Here is a 16295-nt window from a genome sequence, read left to right as displayed (position 1 = left end):
GTAGGAACAGGCGCTATTCCTGACCTCTACGAGGGCAGACACTGTTACCTGTAGTCCTTTTGGGTGGTTCTCTCTCTAGCCTCGGGTCATTTCTTCCCATGCACACACTGATCAGTGGGCACCCAGGTGAATACTTTAGGGGCTTTTCTGCAGTTCTCTCTCTGCAGCTGTCTCCATTCAGTTACTCTGTCCTGTGAACTCGGGCTGCCTTTGTCTCCCTAGACTCTGAGCAACATCTCCTCAGCTTCAGGGGGTTTTCCAGGCTTCACCTTAGTACCCTCTCTGCACCACGCCTGGGAGTAAACTGGGAGTAAATGTAGGGATCAACTCATTTGTTTCCTGTCTCTCAGGGATTGCTATGCCTTGTTACCTGATAGCCAGTATTTTAAAAACCACTGTTTCGTAAGTTGTATCCTTTTTTTTTTTTTGTTGTTGTTGTTTTGATCAGGAGGATATATCTGAATCCTATTCCCTCATCTTTGCCAGGAGCAGAACTCCCCCAGGCGCTGATCTAATACTAATTCATACTAGTTCACTTAATACCCAGCCTTACACATTGGGTAAATGCCTTGAGGGCAGGGATCCTATCTTCTGCCATTTAGTCTTCCTCATAATGCACTGGGCCTTGCACATAGTCGGTGCTCAAGAAGTCCTTCATTTTATTCGATTTTGAAATTGGATTTGTAGAGGTTTTTGGCATTCAGATGTTGGTTCTCCCACTCACTATGACACTAGGAAAGTACATAACCTCTCTTAGCTATTACATGGGGACACCAGTGTGGTCGCTGTGGCAACTGTATAAAAGCACTCGTAAACTCCATGGAGCATGAACCTTGTTTGTTTACCAGTGTGTTCCCAGCACCTATCACAAGGAATATATATAATAGGACTGGCACAGAGCATAGTTTCCCTTGCCCCCATGGTGTTTGAGAGCCTTCAGCCTAGCAGGCTGCCTGCCCTCTGTAGACACATTATCCTTAAGATAGCTATGGGTGTGAACCATGCCTGCTCTCATCATCTTAAAATATGGTAACTCTCCAAAATGGGAATTTTGTGTTGTGCCCTGAGCACACGGTCACAAATCCATGTGCCCGCCCTGGTACCCAGTCCTAAGGCTGCTGACAGCCCCTTTCTGCCATCTTGGAGCAATTTTAGTGCTCCCAGCTCTAAAATCTGGCTTTCAATAGCTTAATAACTTTATGATCTAGCAATCAATTGATATTGACAGCATCTTTTGTTATTCTCTGGCCAGCAGAAATAAGAGGAGACTCATCACCTTTAGTTGACTTGGCAGGAATGTCAGAAAAGTCAGAAACTAGGGTCCCACATCTAATCTTTCCTGGTAGATGTGAGGGTGGGGAGCGGAATACATTAGACCCCACTTCATCCCTCAGTCAGTATTTCCTTAGATTCCAAACCCAAAATTTGGCACTGATTTCTATTCTGACTCCTTCCCTCGATAAGAAACAAATGGCTGCTCCCAGGGGATTCTAGAGGTGCCAGATGCACACCAGCCCACCTACATCTGCCAAGAGAAGGAGCCAGTCCCCCGCTCCCTCTACCTTACCCTGAGCAGAACATCCTTCATCCTTACCCTGACTAGGCTATCCCATCTGGGACAGCCTTCTCCATGGCTCCTTCGCAGATTCCTGCCACACTTTAGAAGCCAGAAGTGCTGGCCAAAGCTGTCAGTGATTCATCTGCACTGGACAGCCACCCTCACAGGAGCCTCTCCAAGGCCTGTCTGAGCAGCCCCAGATGGGCTGGCCCACGTCAATGTATTTCTGATTAGGCAGAATGGAAATGCTTCCCAAAAACGAGGCACCTGAAGTCCTGGCCACATGGAGGGGCAGAGCTCTGGTGCATATTTCTCTAGAGATCCTTAAACCCTGGAGACATTTCTCTGGGCTCCTCACAGTCTATCCCCTTTTACCCTAGAAGCAGTGGGCTTCCTGAATGATCCCCAGCTGGGCTAGGCTAGCCCTGAGGCTCTCAGGCGAGAGGCAGCAAGACCTTCCTTGCTAGATATAGCAGTGCAATAGTTGTTCACATCTCACCCTGGTGACCATGCTGCCCGGGATGTTGGAGGATTGGTCCTGCCCAGAGAAGGGCACATCAGGGAGATGGCTGTTGATCAGAAACGTCTTTTGTCACTCTCTATTCTCACTAGGGAGGAAAAATAGAGGACAGAGCCCCTGGGCCTGACTCAGACCCTGACATGAATTCCTGAGGGTGTGGACAACTCGGGTAACTCAGCTATCTTCAGTAGTTTCAGTGTCAAGGCCTATTGAAGCTGTTAGCCTGGCAGCCAATCAGAAGTGTGGTGTGGGTTAGCACCACTGAGAAAGTGACTGTAGGGTGAGTCTAACCTAAATGGTGTGCCACCACTCACCTCTTACAACAGGAAGTCATCTGGGGAGACACTGAGCTCTCTGCTGTACACAGCCATTGAATGCTGAAAAATGCTACCCTAGGGATGACTGGCAGCATGTTAAGATTCAACCCAGATAGGACATCTGGTTAAGGATGCTTCTCAGAGTCAGATGGAAGGTGTGGGAGGTATGGATGATATTGGAGAATATGTGTCAGGAAGTGGGGAAGACATAGGAGGAGGATTTTGACATCAGAGGAGAGAATAGCAAGAGCTAAGCCACAAGAGGGAAAGGTGGCTTCTGGGAATGTGAATCGAATTTTGTGCAGCTGTAATGAGACTTGCTTGACTGCACCTGGAGATGGGTGTGAACTGTTGGCTGGGTGTGCACTGTGAAGGGTCTTGAAGGACCTGCTCAAGAGTTTGGAATAGGTGCTGGGAGTTGATGGAGAAAGGACAACTGTAATGGAAAGTTACAGGGGCTCTGGGTTTGAATCTGATTCTACCATTTGTTTGCTTGGGCAAGTTTACTCTGAACCTCGGTTCATTTATCTGCAAAATGCCTTCTTGCAGGGTTCTGAGGATTAAGTGAGATAATGAAATGTGTAACTTTCATTCAGTAACTTTAGTAGACCATCTTATTCAATGTTATTCTCACTAGACTGTATATTATTAGAAGGTAGGGACCGTGTCTTATTCATGCCCAAACTCAAACATCCAGTCTAGTGCTTGCCTGAAGGAAGTGCTCAGTAAATATTTGTTAAATGAAAGAAAGAATAAGCAAGTAGAACTTGATACGTAGTAATTATTCAATAATTTTTCATTGAAATCTGAATAGAAGTTGTTATGGTACCATGATCAGATCTTCATCTCAGAAGGATAACTGTGGCAACAAAAAGGTAGGGGGTTTGGAAGAGGCAGAGATAGGAACAAGGGGAACTCTTGGAAGGCTTTGCACTAATCTTGGTTAATGGCACTCATCAAGATAGGAAATACTAAGGGAAGAAAAGAAGGAGCAGGTAGTTGACAAGGCAGGGAATAACAAACTCAATCTTGACCCTGTTGAGAGTGAAACTCCAATAGGAAGGGCTGGGTACTCAGTGAGCTGTTACAGTTACCCACCTGGAGATACCTGGGAGAGAAAGAATTATGAGCCCTGAGTCTGTCAGGTGTGGTTGATACCATTGGCATAGGTGAGACTTACCCCCCAGGGAGAGCAAGGGTACACAGGGGGAGAAGAGAAGACCCCAGGAAGCTGAAAGGAAGATGGGGGCATAGGCAGATGGAGAAAGTGGTTCCTAACTTGTTTGTAATGAACTGTAATTTCAGGCATATTGTTATTATGAGAGTAATCACAGACGTAAACCATGAGGCCGCAGAGTTTAGAGTTCAAGGACTTGGGTTCTGGAGTCAGACCCAGCGGGATTGATATTTGGCTCACCATCAACTAGCAGTGTGGATATGTGCAAGTTACTTAACTTGCCTTAACCTCCTTTTGCTTTCTGTAAAATATAGATAATAACTGGAGCTTCCTCATAGGATTGTTGTAGGGCTTAAATGAAATTATGAACAAATTATTAGTACAGTGCCTGCACATACTAGCTAACAGTGATTTCAAAATATGTCTCAGGGGTGGGGTGGCACCTCGCCCTGGTTTTCAGCCTCTTTATATGCCACTACATCTGATCATAAGGTCATAAGGTCCTAAATCTGATCTCTACCCCTGCTACCCTTCAATTGGACAGTTGAGGAAACCTGATGTACATGGTTGCTCAAGATACCATATCAAGCTGGAGTTGGAGCTGGGACTAGAATACAAGCTCCTGACTTCCAGGCCTGTATCACAGCTTTTCTGGTACATGCAGAACTACAGGGTGAATCTTACAAGAGGATCTGGCCACATGGCAGGATTGCACTTGAGAAAGGAAAAAAGCTTAAAATAATGTCTTTCATCATCTGACACTTTGAGTTAGGAAAGTGGCCCATTCATCATTTCAATGGGGCTTTCTGAACCCCAGCACGGTGCCATGGATTTACGGCTCTGGCTGCTACAGCTTTAGATCCAGCCTCCTCTTCCTAAGTCCAGGGACAAGAACAGCCAGTTCCCATCCTTTGTGCGATTGCGTCTCAGGGCCTTAAACGCTCTTGCTCAGACTCTTCCATGCCCCCTCCCTCTTACCCTGGCCAAGCTATCACTATTATTGATTTTTCATAGGGAAGAGGTTCAGAGATTCAGACAGGGCCATTAGATGCTGCAGGGAGTCCTGTCTTTCTTCCTTTGAGACCCAGGGGCTTCATTCTGGATTTTTTCTCCTGGAGGATGGCCAACTTTGGTATATCATATATGATCTTTGTATATTTCTTCTAGTCCTAAAGTCCCTGCCAGCACAGTCTCTGTTTTGCTGACTTCTTATACATGGCTTTCTTCCAAACCTAGATTCACTGACAGCTGGGATAGGGTAGGGAAAGAGACATTAACTAGAAGTCAAGAGGCTTTGAAAGTAATGAGCTGTGATGGAACAAGTTACTTCCCTCAGTTTCCTTATCTATAAAATGGGCATAGTACCTGCTCTTAAGATAAAAGAGTAGCCTGGGTGAAATAATAGATATTAAAAGGGTTTGAAAGGCTCTATTCAGATATCAGATTTTCATAATGTTTGGAATGGCAGGGAGCAGCACCCTAAAAGAACACAGTGTCCCTGAGAACTTTCCTAACCAGGTCTGGCATCTGGTGTGTTGCTTCTAAGGAGAGATTCATGCTGACTCCTGGGGTACCTTGGCTTGGTGTTTGAATAGGTTGTTACTAACTGTATTTGAAGATTGCACATTTTGAACATGCAGCATTGCCGTTGCATTGCAGTTTCCCCACATGAATCCAAGGACACGGTGTGGCCACAGATAATCTGGGGCCTGTTTTTTTTTCTTTTTTTTTTTTTTTTTTTTTTTTGAGATGGAGTCTGGCTCTGTCGCCCAGGCTGGAGTGCAGTGGCCGGATCTCAGCTCACTGCAAGCTCCGCCTCCCGGGTTTACGCCATTCTCCTGCCTCAGCCTCCCGAGTAGCTGGGACTACAGGCGCCGCCACCACGCCCGGCTAATTTTTTTTGTATTTTTAGTAGAGATGGAGTTTCACCGTGTTAGCCAGGATGGTCTCGATCTCCTGACCTCGTGATCCGCCCGTCTCGGCCTCCCAAAGTGCTGGGATTACAGGCTTGAGCCACCGCGCCTGGCCTGTTTTTTTTTTTTCTTAAGTATTAGATTCCCACTGAGCAAGGATGTTCTTTCTATGAGGAAAAGCATGTTGCTTAGCTGGTTGGACAACGCAGGTGAGCTGTTATTGATGGCCCGAGGACCACAGGAAACCACCTCTCTGGGGAAACCCCCTCAAAACAGCCTCTAAAATACCCATTTGAAAAAAAAGATTGCTCCAAAGCCAGAACCTACTTTCACCCCCATTAATGTGAGATCTTCCCTTGCAAACACCCAGTAGCTCACCCCAGCCCCTAGCGCTGACTGTCTCCTCTTATCTGCCTGCCAGAGGAGACAGCTACTGGTATTGACAGTTCTCCTACACGGAGGGCGGCCAGCCGGCTGGGGTGCTGACTCTCAGCTCTCTTGTGTTTGTGCCTGCCAGGCACTCGCAGGCTTCTGGGAAGAAGACTGTGTGGGAGGATGAAACCAAATTGGGCTGCAGTTTGAAACCTTCCTGAGCACTGACGGAGCTGGCTTAGGTGGGAGAGGGAGAGGCTTTCTCATGAAGGTAGCCAGAGCTTAAGATGGAGTTGGCAGCTTGGTGTCCGGGGGGCTGAGTCTAGTCCTCCACCCAGCTTATTTTCCCCAGGACGGGATTGTTTCAGAACTGTAGGAAAAGTTACACAGGTTTGGAGAGAGACCTGATAACCCCTCTCAGCCACTGTCCAGGGCACTCCGGTGTCCATGAGCCATCAAACTCCATGAACATGGTAGCAAAGCCAGGTCTCTGGAGGCTGTTTCCCCACCGGGACTCCAGCTCCCAGTGTATTTAAAGATGGCAAAGTGCCCACCCAAATAGCCTCATCACTGCTGAGGGTCTGTACGTGACAGTGACTAGGGGCGTAGGCAGCCGCACACACCAGGGCTGAGTCCCAGCACACATGTTCTACCTGTGTGGCTCCCAGCCTTAGTTTTCTCATCTGTACACAGTCTCTGTCTCAAGGCTATTGGAAAGAGTCAATGATAGACTGCATGTAAATCACCTGCACAGAGAGTTGTTCAAACAATGGTAGCTAGAACTACTATTGATCTATTGGGGGGTTATTGTCTTAACTGCTTTGAAGGATTCAGCCTTACGTGTTCCTTTGTCCGGTCAGATGGGGAAATATCAATGAGCCCTCCTCAATGTTAGAAATGACAAGATCTGGCCAAGATCCCGCTTTCTCAGACTATCAGGAAGATGCACAGATAACCTGGATGGTGTCTGCAGGCTCCTGTGTATCCTGAGGCTTCCTGAGGGCTAAGTTCTATGAGTGGGAAGGCAGCTTGCTCTCTAGGTTGCCATAACTCTGCATCTGATTTGCATGTGTTTGTGGTGACCCTGCACTTTCTTCTGGCATTTCCAACTGAAAATATTGCTGTTTCCCCAGGCAGGGCAGATATTGATTTTCTTCTTCTCTAACTACTCCGATTGACTCGGCTCCCCCACCCAGCGAATGGGGGAGGGAGTGGGGGGGGGGGGGTGAGGAAGTGGATGTAGGAGAAGGGAGGAGGGATGATGTTGCCCTTATAGCTGGCACCTTCTACTCCGTGGAACCTGAGTCACTGGGGCTGATGAGAATGGGCTCCTTCCAGAAGCAAGTGCATGGTGAAGAAAGAACAGAGGGAATATTCCCCCTCGGGTCCATCCTGGTCCCTTCCTTCTCCGCATCCCTTACATGACCTGCGGTTCCGAGTCCACTTGCCACCGGGGGCGGGAGGCACCCAGGCGGAGGGGAGGCGGGGGAGGGGCGCAGTGACAGCCCAGCCGGCTTTGAGGAACCTTGCAGAGGAAGTGGCTTCAGAACTGCTTTGCGCGAGGGGCAGGAAAGGCGCGGGAGGCGGGGGAGGTGCGGAGATGGCGCTCTGCACCGCGGCGGAGGGAGGGCGCTGGCGCCGGGGACACGAAACCGCAGAGCCCGGACGAGTCAGGGAGTGAGGCGCGAGCCGGGCGCCCGGGGCTTTGCAGGCGCAGGCGGCGCGGGGACTGGAGCAGGTTACCCGGCCGCCCGAGCGCTCGCCCCCCTCTGAAAGAAACACAGGCGGCCCGCCGGCTCTGCCTGGCCAGCTACCCGACCGGCTCGGGGCTCAGGGCTAGGGGCTCACGCCAAGCGGAGCCCAGGGAGCGGTGCCCACCTCCCTCCGCCGCATCCCGAGGCCGGCCCCCTCTGATGCACTGGCGGCCGCGTCCGGGGACTCTGGGCTAGATGACCGTGGACAGCAGCATGAGCAGTGGGTACTGCAGCCTGGACGAGGAACTGGAAGACTGCTTCTTCACTGCTAAGACCACCTTTTTCAGAAATGCGCAGAGCAAACATCTTTCAAAGGTAAACATAATAATGGAATGCAGGAGCCTTTCGTTGGGGAAAATAACCTCTGTGGTCAATCTAGAAGGAAAACCTTGCTCCCAGCAAAGGGACAAAGCCACATGTCAGGAAAGTGGCCAGGCAGTTGCTCTGAGGGCTGAGCATCCTATCTGGAGCCCTTCAGGGACCCGCGCTATTCAGTTGGTCAGTCCTCCTCACAGCGGTTGCGTCTCCAGATCTCTTCAAAATGGCTCTCTAGAATGTGGGGACTGCGCCTGGCTGGTAGATTGGCTGCAGGTTCACCTGTGCCTGAGTGCAGGGTCTCATAACCGCACCCTCTCCCCAAATCCTAGCTTAGAAGTTCTAGATGGAAACTGAATGGCACCCAATCCTTCAGCAGGAGAAACATTCATCAGTTGATAAACATCATAAACACACATTCATCAGTTGAGACTTCCGTATTTGAAGTGGCCAGAAACCACCTTAAGTCGTAATCCAGCAACTTTGCAGAAGTCCAGGGTGTTTTTAGAAGCAAACTAAAACTTCTTGCCTAGGCTGCTGTCGTGCTACCACTTTAACTTCCTGGGTCGGTTTAGGTAACCTAAAGGGGTTTGCGTGTGTTTCCTGATGGCATGATTTGTGTTTCCTAAAGGTGTCTGCCTCTAGACACCCAGCAAGCCTGGGTGCCCTGGCCATTCTCCTAGTTGGCTGCAGGCCTCGTGTCTGTCAGTATCTTGGTGGGAGTGGAGGTAAAGCTGAGTTTGTTTATTTGTTTTGCTACTTAGATGAGAGGGCTCCAAGCCAGGTCCTTAGAGAGGTTACCTAGAAGGAGCTGTTTATAAACAGAAGTGAGCTGTTATATTTCACAGGTGTGTGGCAGGCTCATCATTAATTCAGTAGTGCCACACCAATTCAAATTAACCAAAACCTTCCCCAGGCCTGACTCTGGGGCCTCCTTTGTTAAGAATTCATCTTGCCTGTAGGCCCTGCCTTTCCTGGGTTCTGAAGTCAGGCAAATGCACTGTACCTTCCCACTGTGAGAAGAGGCCCAAGAACCAAAGGAGAGATTGTGATTTTACGTTTGAAGGAGTCAACTAAAATAGGCCCCTGTAACTAGCACCTGTTTTCCGGGGTACCACTCATGAGGCTGGAGAGCAGGGGATGTTCCGGAGGGTGAGGGGCAAAGGGACAGGCGTCCCTTTCCCTGGCTGTAGCTGGGGCTCATGCAGAACACCGTGGCTGCAGAGCGGAGGTGTCCCACCCTCCCATGGGGTTCTTGCCGCATGGTATAAATCCCCCCATCCCCCCACAGATACTCCAGCTAGCTAGGTATTTAGACCAGTGGTTCTCAACCTTAGCTACACACTGGACTCAGGAAGCTTTAGAAAATACTGGTCATACCTGGTTCCCATGCCAAGAGCGTCTGATTTAATTGGCCTGGGGTACAGCCTGGGCATCAGGATTTTGAAAAGCTCCCTAGGTAATTATGACATACAGCTGAGGTTTTGAACTATTTCTCTAGAGTGTTTTGTTGCTGCCTGGGAAGGAAATGGTTCCTGTTTTTAAACCAAAGTTTAGGTGCTGTGCCTGCCTCTCACTGCCAGCTAGGCTGCAAGCCCTCAGTTTCAGAGGGTGAGATTTTTGCATAATTAGGTGAGGAAGAGGCACTGCAAAGATGGGGTTTCTTTTACTTGGCAATGAAACAGATAGCTGTTTCTGATATTTCTTGGGAGAAATCGAAATATCGTACAAGAAAATACGCTGGGATGAGGTTGGTGCTGGGGGATGACTTGCTGCATGGCCTGAACAGCCATCTCTCTCCCTTCTTCCCCCGAGTTCTCCTTCCTCGCCTGGCTCCAGAAAATATACCTTTGGTTTGGTCCCTGCAGAAACACTTCCTGTACTTTGTGTCTTGAATCCACCTCATATCTTGAGGCCTCTATATATCTTCCTGTGTCATTTTGCTGGAGTCTGTAAGCCCTCAGAAGACAAGAACCCCTTCTAAGAAACTTACTTTACTGAACCCCAGACAGGGTGATCAGGGATAAATGCTTCAGGGTGGTGGGCATGGCCCCTCTTATCCTTACAGGAAGCATCTTGACTGGATATTCAGGTCAGAGACAGTGTTCCTCAGCACCAGGCTGCCCTTCAGCACAGAACACTCCAGGGAGGGGCAGGGCTGGGTGAGCAAATGCAGGGGTGGACTGAGGAGGGTGAGGCTGACTGAGCTGGGGAAGCGTCCTCCAAAGGTTTCAGTCTTTCATTCTTCTAGGTGCCTTTTTACCTTCAATAACACTTTTCCACTCTCTTTTCTCCCTTGGATCACTTCTGGAAAGGGTTTTAAAGAGCTCTGCCACATTCCGACCCCGTTCTGACCCCTTATAGTGCTTTTTTTCTTACCCAAAGAGAGATCACATCTGAACTCCTAAGATAATTTCTTTTTCCTGTCTCCAAGGAAAGGAGTTGATGTGTTTCCCGGTCATTGAGAGACTGAGGCCCTCATTTGGGAAGGGCTGAGCTTGCTTCTATAAATAGCCTTGTCAGAACAACCTGTGTGGCTGCTCAGTCTGTGCCTGGCTGGAACAGAGCTTCAGGGAAGCCTCGCTGCTGTGCGATGCCACCACCCGGGAGTCGTCACTAGTCAGTCCCAGGAGATTCCTCTCCAATGCCCTTAGGGAAGAGGTTGGAGGGGTAGGGAAGGTCTCCCCATTTCATAGGGAGGGGGTGCCTAAATGTCAGGAGACAGCAAGGGAGATGGCGGCACCAGGCCCTGGGCCCTAGCTTGGTCTCTCCTTTCAGAAAATGGCAGTTTCCTGGGGCGACATGCCTCCTTTGAGAGGGGCCGGGGACTTAGTTTTGAGTCACACCACAGTTTTAGGAGGCTGGGGCAGTACTCTCCTGGTACTTTCCCACTTGACCAGGCACAATTAGATCTGGTTTCTCTGAGTCATGCATGTCACAAATGGGGCCTGGGGGAGAGCCAGCCTATGGGCTCAGGCAGTGCAGACGTAGATGGTCTCAGTAAGACCGTCATAGTTACCTCAATCTAAGGTGTTGCCTAGATGGGTAGGGGGACTTACCAGGTCACAGGACAAGGTTTTGATGGACCCAAGGTTAGAACTTACCTCTTTTGTCTCCCAGCCCAGAGAATTTTCTTCCTTAGTCCCACGAAAGACAGGGTTTAGTGATTTGTAGGACTGGTGACTGTGAAGTCAGGCCAGGCCCTCTGTCCATCCCTGATATTTGTTCATTTTTTTCCTCTCAGGGATCTAACCCTGGAAGTGGGGCCAGCTTCCATTCCCATCAAGTTCCCAAATGCCTACAGGTGGTGGCCATTTAGGGTTTTGATATCTGAGCAGGAACATGAGTGTTCTGAGCTCTCTCTGCATGTTAAACAGGCTCTGGGACCCCAGGACTCTGGCACGGCCCAGAGCATTGGGGTGAGTGCTCTGAGGACAATACAGCTTGCTGCTTGCAAAATGTCAGAGCACGTCACTTTACAGATGGAGTCTTCTAGGTGTCTATCCTACAACTGAAATACATTAATAGATAAACATCTATCTTCCCACTGGAGACTCCTCCTCATGTGTGTTTTTCTCTGTGGATACGAAGAACAGAACGTTGACTATATCTACAGTTAAATATATCTTTTTTCTTTTCTTTTTTTTTTGAGATGGAGTTTTGCTCTTGTTGCCCAGGCTGGAGTGCAATGACGCAATCTCGGCTCACTGCAACCTCTGCCTCCCCGGTTCAAGCAATTCTCCTGCCTCAGCCTCCTGAGTAGCTGAGATTACAGGCGTCCATGACCACACCCAGCTAATTTTTGTGTTTTTTTAGTAGAGACAGGGTTTCACCATGTTGGCCAGGCTGGTCTCGAACTCCTGACCTCAGGTGATCCTCCTGCCTTGGACTCCCAAAGTGCTGGGATCACAGGCGTGAGCCCCTGCACCCGGCCTATAGTTCAATATTATACTTAAGTATATAGAAAACACACTTCCACGCCTCCATCCGCCTAGGCTTTCTTGGGTCTACAGTGACACCATCGATTTATTTTTCTTCAAGGAAGATGCAAGAGGAAGAGGGTCCTGGAGGTCAGATCCTACACTGCTCCCTGTTCCCTGCCTGTAATTTTTCCACCTCCTCCTGCCTGGCCAGTCAGCTCCTCCCTGGACAGGGTCCTTGTGGTACTCTAGGGACACTGGCCAACCCCACAGCCCTGGGACAGTTGGGGAGGTCCCCATCTCTCTGCTAGCAGCAGGCACACTCAGACCTCAGGCATGGCACCTACCCCTCACCACCTTGGCGTGAGAGAAAAGAAAGAATACTAAAAATAAGTTAGCTCCAAATTTGAGCAATAAAAATTTATTCATCTTTATTCCAAGAATCTTTGGAACCATTGGCCCATTTGACTGTTTTTGTGTGCTAGCTCAAAGGCTTACATGGCTCAAGACTAGTCCCAAAAGAGATTTCAGACTGGCACAGCCTCCAGGTAGCTTCATTTAGAGATACCACCCAAACTCCACACTGGTGGGATTCACTGCCCGCTGCCTCCTCTGGCCCTTCCCAGCATCGTCAGCCCTATAAGATGAGAACTCGCATCTCCTTCAGGTCCAACAACACCAAGTACTTAGTTACAAAAGCCAGTATTGGCGGGGCGCGTTGGCTCACGCCTGTAATCCCACCACTTTGGGAAGCCAAGGCGGGCGGATTACAAGGTCAGGAGATCAAGACCATCCTGGCTAACATGGTGAAATCCCATCTCTACTAAAAAATAGCAAAAATAAGCTGGGCGTGGTGGCGGGTGCCTATAGTCCCAGCTACTCAGGAGAGTGAGGCAGGAGAATGGCATGAACCCGGGAGGTGGAGCTTGCAGTGAGCCGAGATCATGCCACTGCACTCCAGCCTGGGGGACAGAATGAGATTCTGTCTCAAAAAAAAAAAAAAAAAAAAAAAAAAAAAAAAAGCCAGTATTGACCAAATACTGCTTGGGTTGATGCATCTTCTCTCTTGCATCTTGTACAATTGGGTTGGACTAACTTGAAACAACCCCTGCTTTTCAGTCATTGAATATAATCAGAGGTTTATTTCTTCCTTTACTTAAAGTTAGATTGGCAGGTGGGGATCAGGATAACACATGGGAAGCTTGTGGGCCAGACCCAGAAATGGTGGTTGTTTCTTGCACCCACAGGCCATTGGCTGGAACTCAGTCACGTGGCCACACCTATCCCCAGGGGAGGTTGGGAAGTGAAGTACAGCTGTGAGCCCTGGCAGAAAAGGAAGCAGGTTGTGGTGAGCATTTAGCTGTCTCTGCCATGCATGCCTCCTGCCACCGTTTCTGTTCCAGGCACCTGGGAAGCTCTGCTCATACCTGCTTAGTAAAGGACATGACCTCTGTTTCTCTGACCTTGTACCTCTCTCTCATCTGTCACTGAGGATATTCTGTTCTTGAGATTGGGTCCTGTCTCCCCCATCTAAACTAGAAACCCCTTGAGGATGGGTGCTTTTCCTCACTCAGCACTTTTCTGGTTTCTCTGTAGCATCTGAAACCTTCAGTGTTGCGCCAAGTTGGCCTCAACCACCTGCACCAGAATTACTCTTTGAGAATGGAGTTTCAGGGGCCCTACTCCAGAGCTACTGGCTCCTGAATCTTTGGAGATGGGACACTGGACTCTGCTTTTCTAATACTTTTCCCAGGTGATTCTCATATATACTGCAATCTAGGAACCACCTGTTTAGGAAATAGTTGGTAATTGACTGCTTACCCCAACTGGAATGCAAGACGAGAACGTGTCACAGATTCCTAAGAGGTTCCTAGGCTGGAAACTGAAGTCTAGAGAGGGAAGAGGATTTGCCCCTAGTCACACAGCTCAGTAGAGACAGATGCAAGGAGTCAGGCCTCCTGGGTCCTGCTCAGAGCTTTCTCTGCTAGTCTCATCACATGCTGAACTCTTATTTCAAGGCTGTTTGGGTGACAGCCCTTTGAGATCTTGATGGCACATGATGTAAGGGAAGACACACAGCACTAACTATAAATGAAGTCCTGCCTTCCCATCCAGCTCCAGCCACTAAGAGGTTATGGCGAAGTCACTTCAATCATCAGACTCAGGTACTTCATCCTACCCTTCTCAGCAAGCACCCTTGTCATGTGGGTGTCCTTATCTTCCCTGATAACTGAGAGTCCCTTGCCTCTTTGCATGGGAACAGACCCTTTTTACTAGTTTCTCATGGGCCTGGTAGAGATTCTAGATATTGGCTCCCAAGTTCTCTAAACCATAAGGACTTCCCCTAGGGAGAAGTCAGAGAGACGACCCCCTCCAGGACCACCTGAAACTCACCCAAGACATCCTCGTTCACACGCCGCTTAGTCCAGGCCATCCCTCACTCTCTCTTCTGGTTCCTCCCCTCCTGCCCTCCTTCCTCCCCTCCTGCCCTCCTTCTGTCTTCACAAGTTTAGACGTTTATCCAGAATCAGCTTTTCCCTATAAAGCAATTTCAGTTACAGTTTAGGACACAAAATATCCACCCACCCAAGCAGTTTAGGGAGAAAAGAAGAAAGATTTTATGCCAGTATCAAACCCTGAATCCCAGGTCTTATTGCACATTGTCAGATCAGGCTCTGGATCCAACTCCCATCCTAGGAGCTTGAAGGGGTCCTAGCTTGGGGACCTGGATTCTCTTCTCTTCTGCTCTTAACTTGCCAGGTAACCCACACCTATGTACCTTCTGGCTTTGGGAGCTGCCTGGGTGGGGAACCCAGACCTGTCCTGCAGGTCCTTGGTTTCTTCTTCTTCATGGTTCAGTCTACCTCAAAGAGTATGGGGTGGGGATCCAGACCTAGCCTGGCATATTCTTCAGAGACAAGAGGATGAGATAAAGTGCCACAAATCCAGAGCACTTGATTTCAGGGCCAGGAGGGAGAAAAGAGCTGCAGTGACAGACGGCTTCAGGCTTGAATCGCTGAGTCTGTGGCTTCTGTTCACAGAAGGCTTCTGTCCTGGGGGCTCATCTCCTCTCTTTTCCCACAGCATCCCAGCTTTAGCTGGTCACCTCTAGCCTACATCCCTCGCCCTACCTCTCTTCCTAGCTCTAGAATGGCATTTTCTACAGCTTCCTGGAGGTCTCTGATACCTAAAATTTATTGTGTTCAGAACCAGCTCATAAATCAGAGATAACTGATTTATTTCTCTGTCTCTGCCCCACCCTCCTAGTCCCCCACCTTCAATACCTCAGGAGCCTTCACCTCTTCTCTTCACCCCATCTGTCCCCACAGTGCTGCAGGGGTCAGACCTCTCCTCTCCCTCCCCACCCCACCCTGTGTTGGGTGCTCGTGGCCTCTCACTGAGATGCTCCAGTAAGTCAGTTACCCTGCAGTTTCAATCCTTTGTTTTCTCCTCTGTGTATCCTGCCTACAACTGCCAGGGGCTTATTTTTCCCATATCCCAAAGTCTTCCCAGTCTCCCTTTGCTTCCAGAGTGAAGCCCATACTTGGCTCTTCCTCTTTAATACAGCATCCAAACTCTGCAGCACACGGCCTCAGTCAGAATGATGTGTTTTTTAAACTTTCCTACAGCACTGAGCACCACAGGTGGGGGACATAAAGATGGATGAGATGGGATCTCTGCACTTGAAGGCCTTAGGGCCCCCAGCCACATTGTGTAACAGACCCTAGCTACTCCCCTTCCCCATCCGTGAAGTGTTTGGATAGGGGCCTGACCACGGAGATATCCTAGTGGAAGATGCTCTCAGCATCTGCCTTGCAGCCACATGGCTTTTATCATGACATAGCAGCAGCTCCTGAGACAGGGAGGATGGAGGGGCTGACTCCTAGAATCAAAGGGTTTGAACAGGAATTGCCCACGAGGGGCTGGGGATGGGCTGCCAGCAGACACGGTGACAGAGCTGCACCACCTCTGAGGAGGATGGAGGGGATTCACCTCACCTCTGAAAAGCAGAATCTCCCAGAGCTGGAGGAGATGGTTAGGGGTTATCATAGCTATTCCTCTGTCCCCATGCAGGACTGCACGTAACCCATGACAGGCAGGGGAAGGAAGGTGTGTTCATTACCACCATCCTAAGTTAGTTTACCATCCTAGGCTAAGTTAGTTTACTATCCTAGGCAAGAAAAGCAGGGAGGGAGGCAGCAGTGTTCGTGCCTGACAGATGTCGCTGGCAGAAATTCTGCTGCCATCAAGCCAAAGGGTTGACACATTCTATGAGGTAACATGTGAAAGGGGGTGAGCCAGGGGCAAGGTTGCCAGCCCCCACACTTGTCCAGCTCCAAAGCACATGCTCGTCCCACCACACACACAGCTGAGGGAGAGTCCAGCTTTGAAAGGCTCCAAATAAGCTCCAGTCACCCCTCTCAAGCTCTGATGTCCTGCCATAGGAAG

At 49.4% G+C, this 16295-nt stretch overlaps 1 protein-coding gene across 2 annotated transcripts in view; it reads left to right on the top strand.

The window, feature by feature from the left end:
* Nucleotides 1-16295, top strand: part of RASSF5 (Ras association domain family member 5) — a 79141-nt gene that overhangs the window by 40288 nt on the left and 22558 nt on the right. Inside the window, exon 1 of one of the 2 annotated variants that reach the window (XM_007988679.3) lies at nucleotides 7402-7926. The exons of the other annotated variant lie outside the window; for it this stretch is intronic. Coding sequence (XP_007986870.1) covers nucleotides 7807-7926 — 120 coding nt within the window. The 5' untranslated portion in view covers nucleotides 7402-7806. Of the gene's footprint in view, nucleotides 1-7401; nucleotides 7927-16295 lie in introns of those variants that run through there. 2 annotated transcript variants of the gene reach the window in all.

The sequence above is a fragment of the Chlorocebus sabaeus genome, chromosome 25 (assembly GCF_047675955.1).
Source record: "Chlorocebus sabaeus isolate Y175 chromosome 25, mChlSab1.0.hap1, whole genome shotgun sequence".
Classification (NCBI taxonomy): Eukaryota; Metazoa; Chordata; class Mammalia; order Primates; family Cercopithecidae; genus Chlorocebus; species Chlorocebus sabaeus.
Note: the sequence above shows the minus strand (reverse complement) of the source record. Positions and strands in the feature narration are given on the sequence as shown.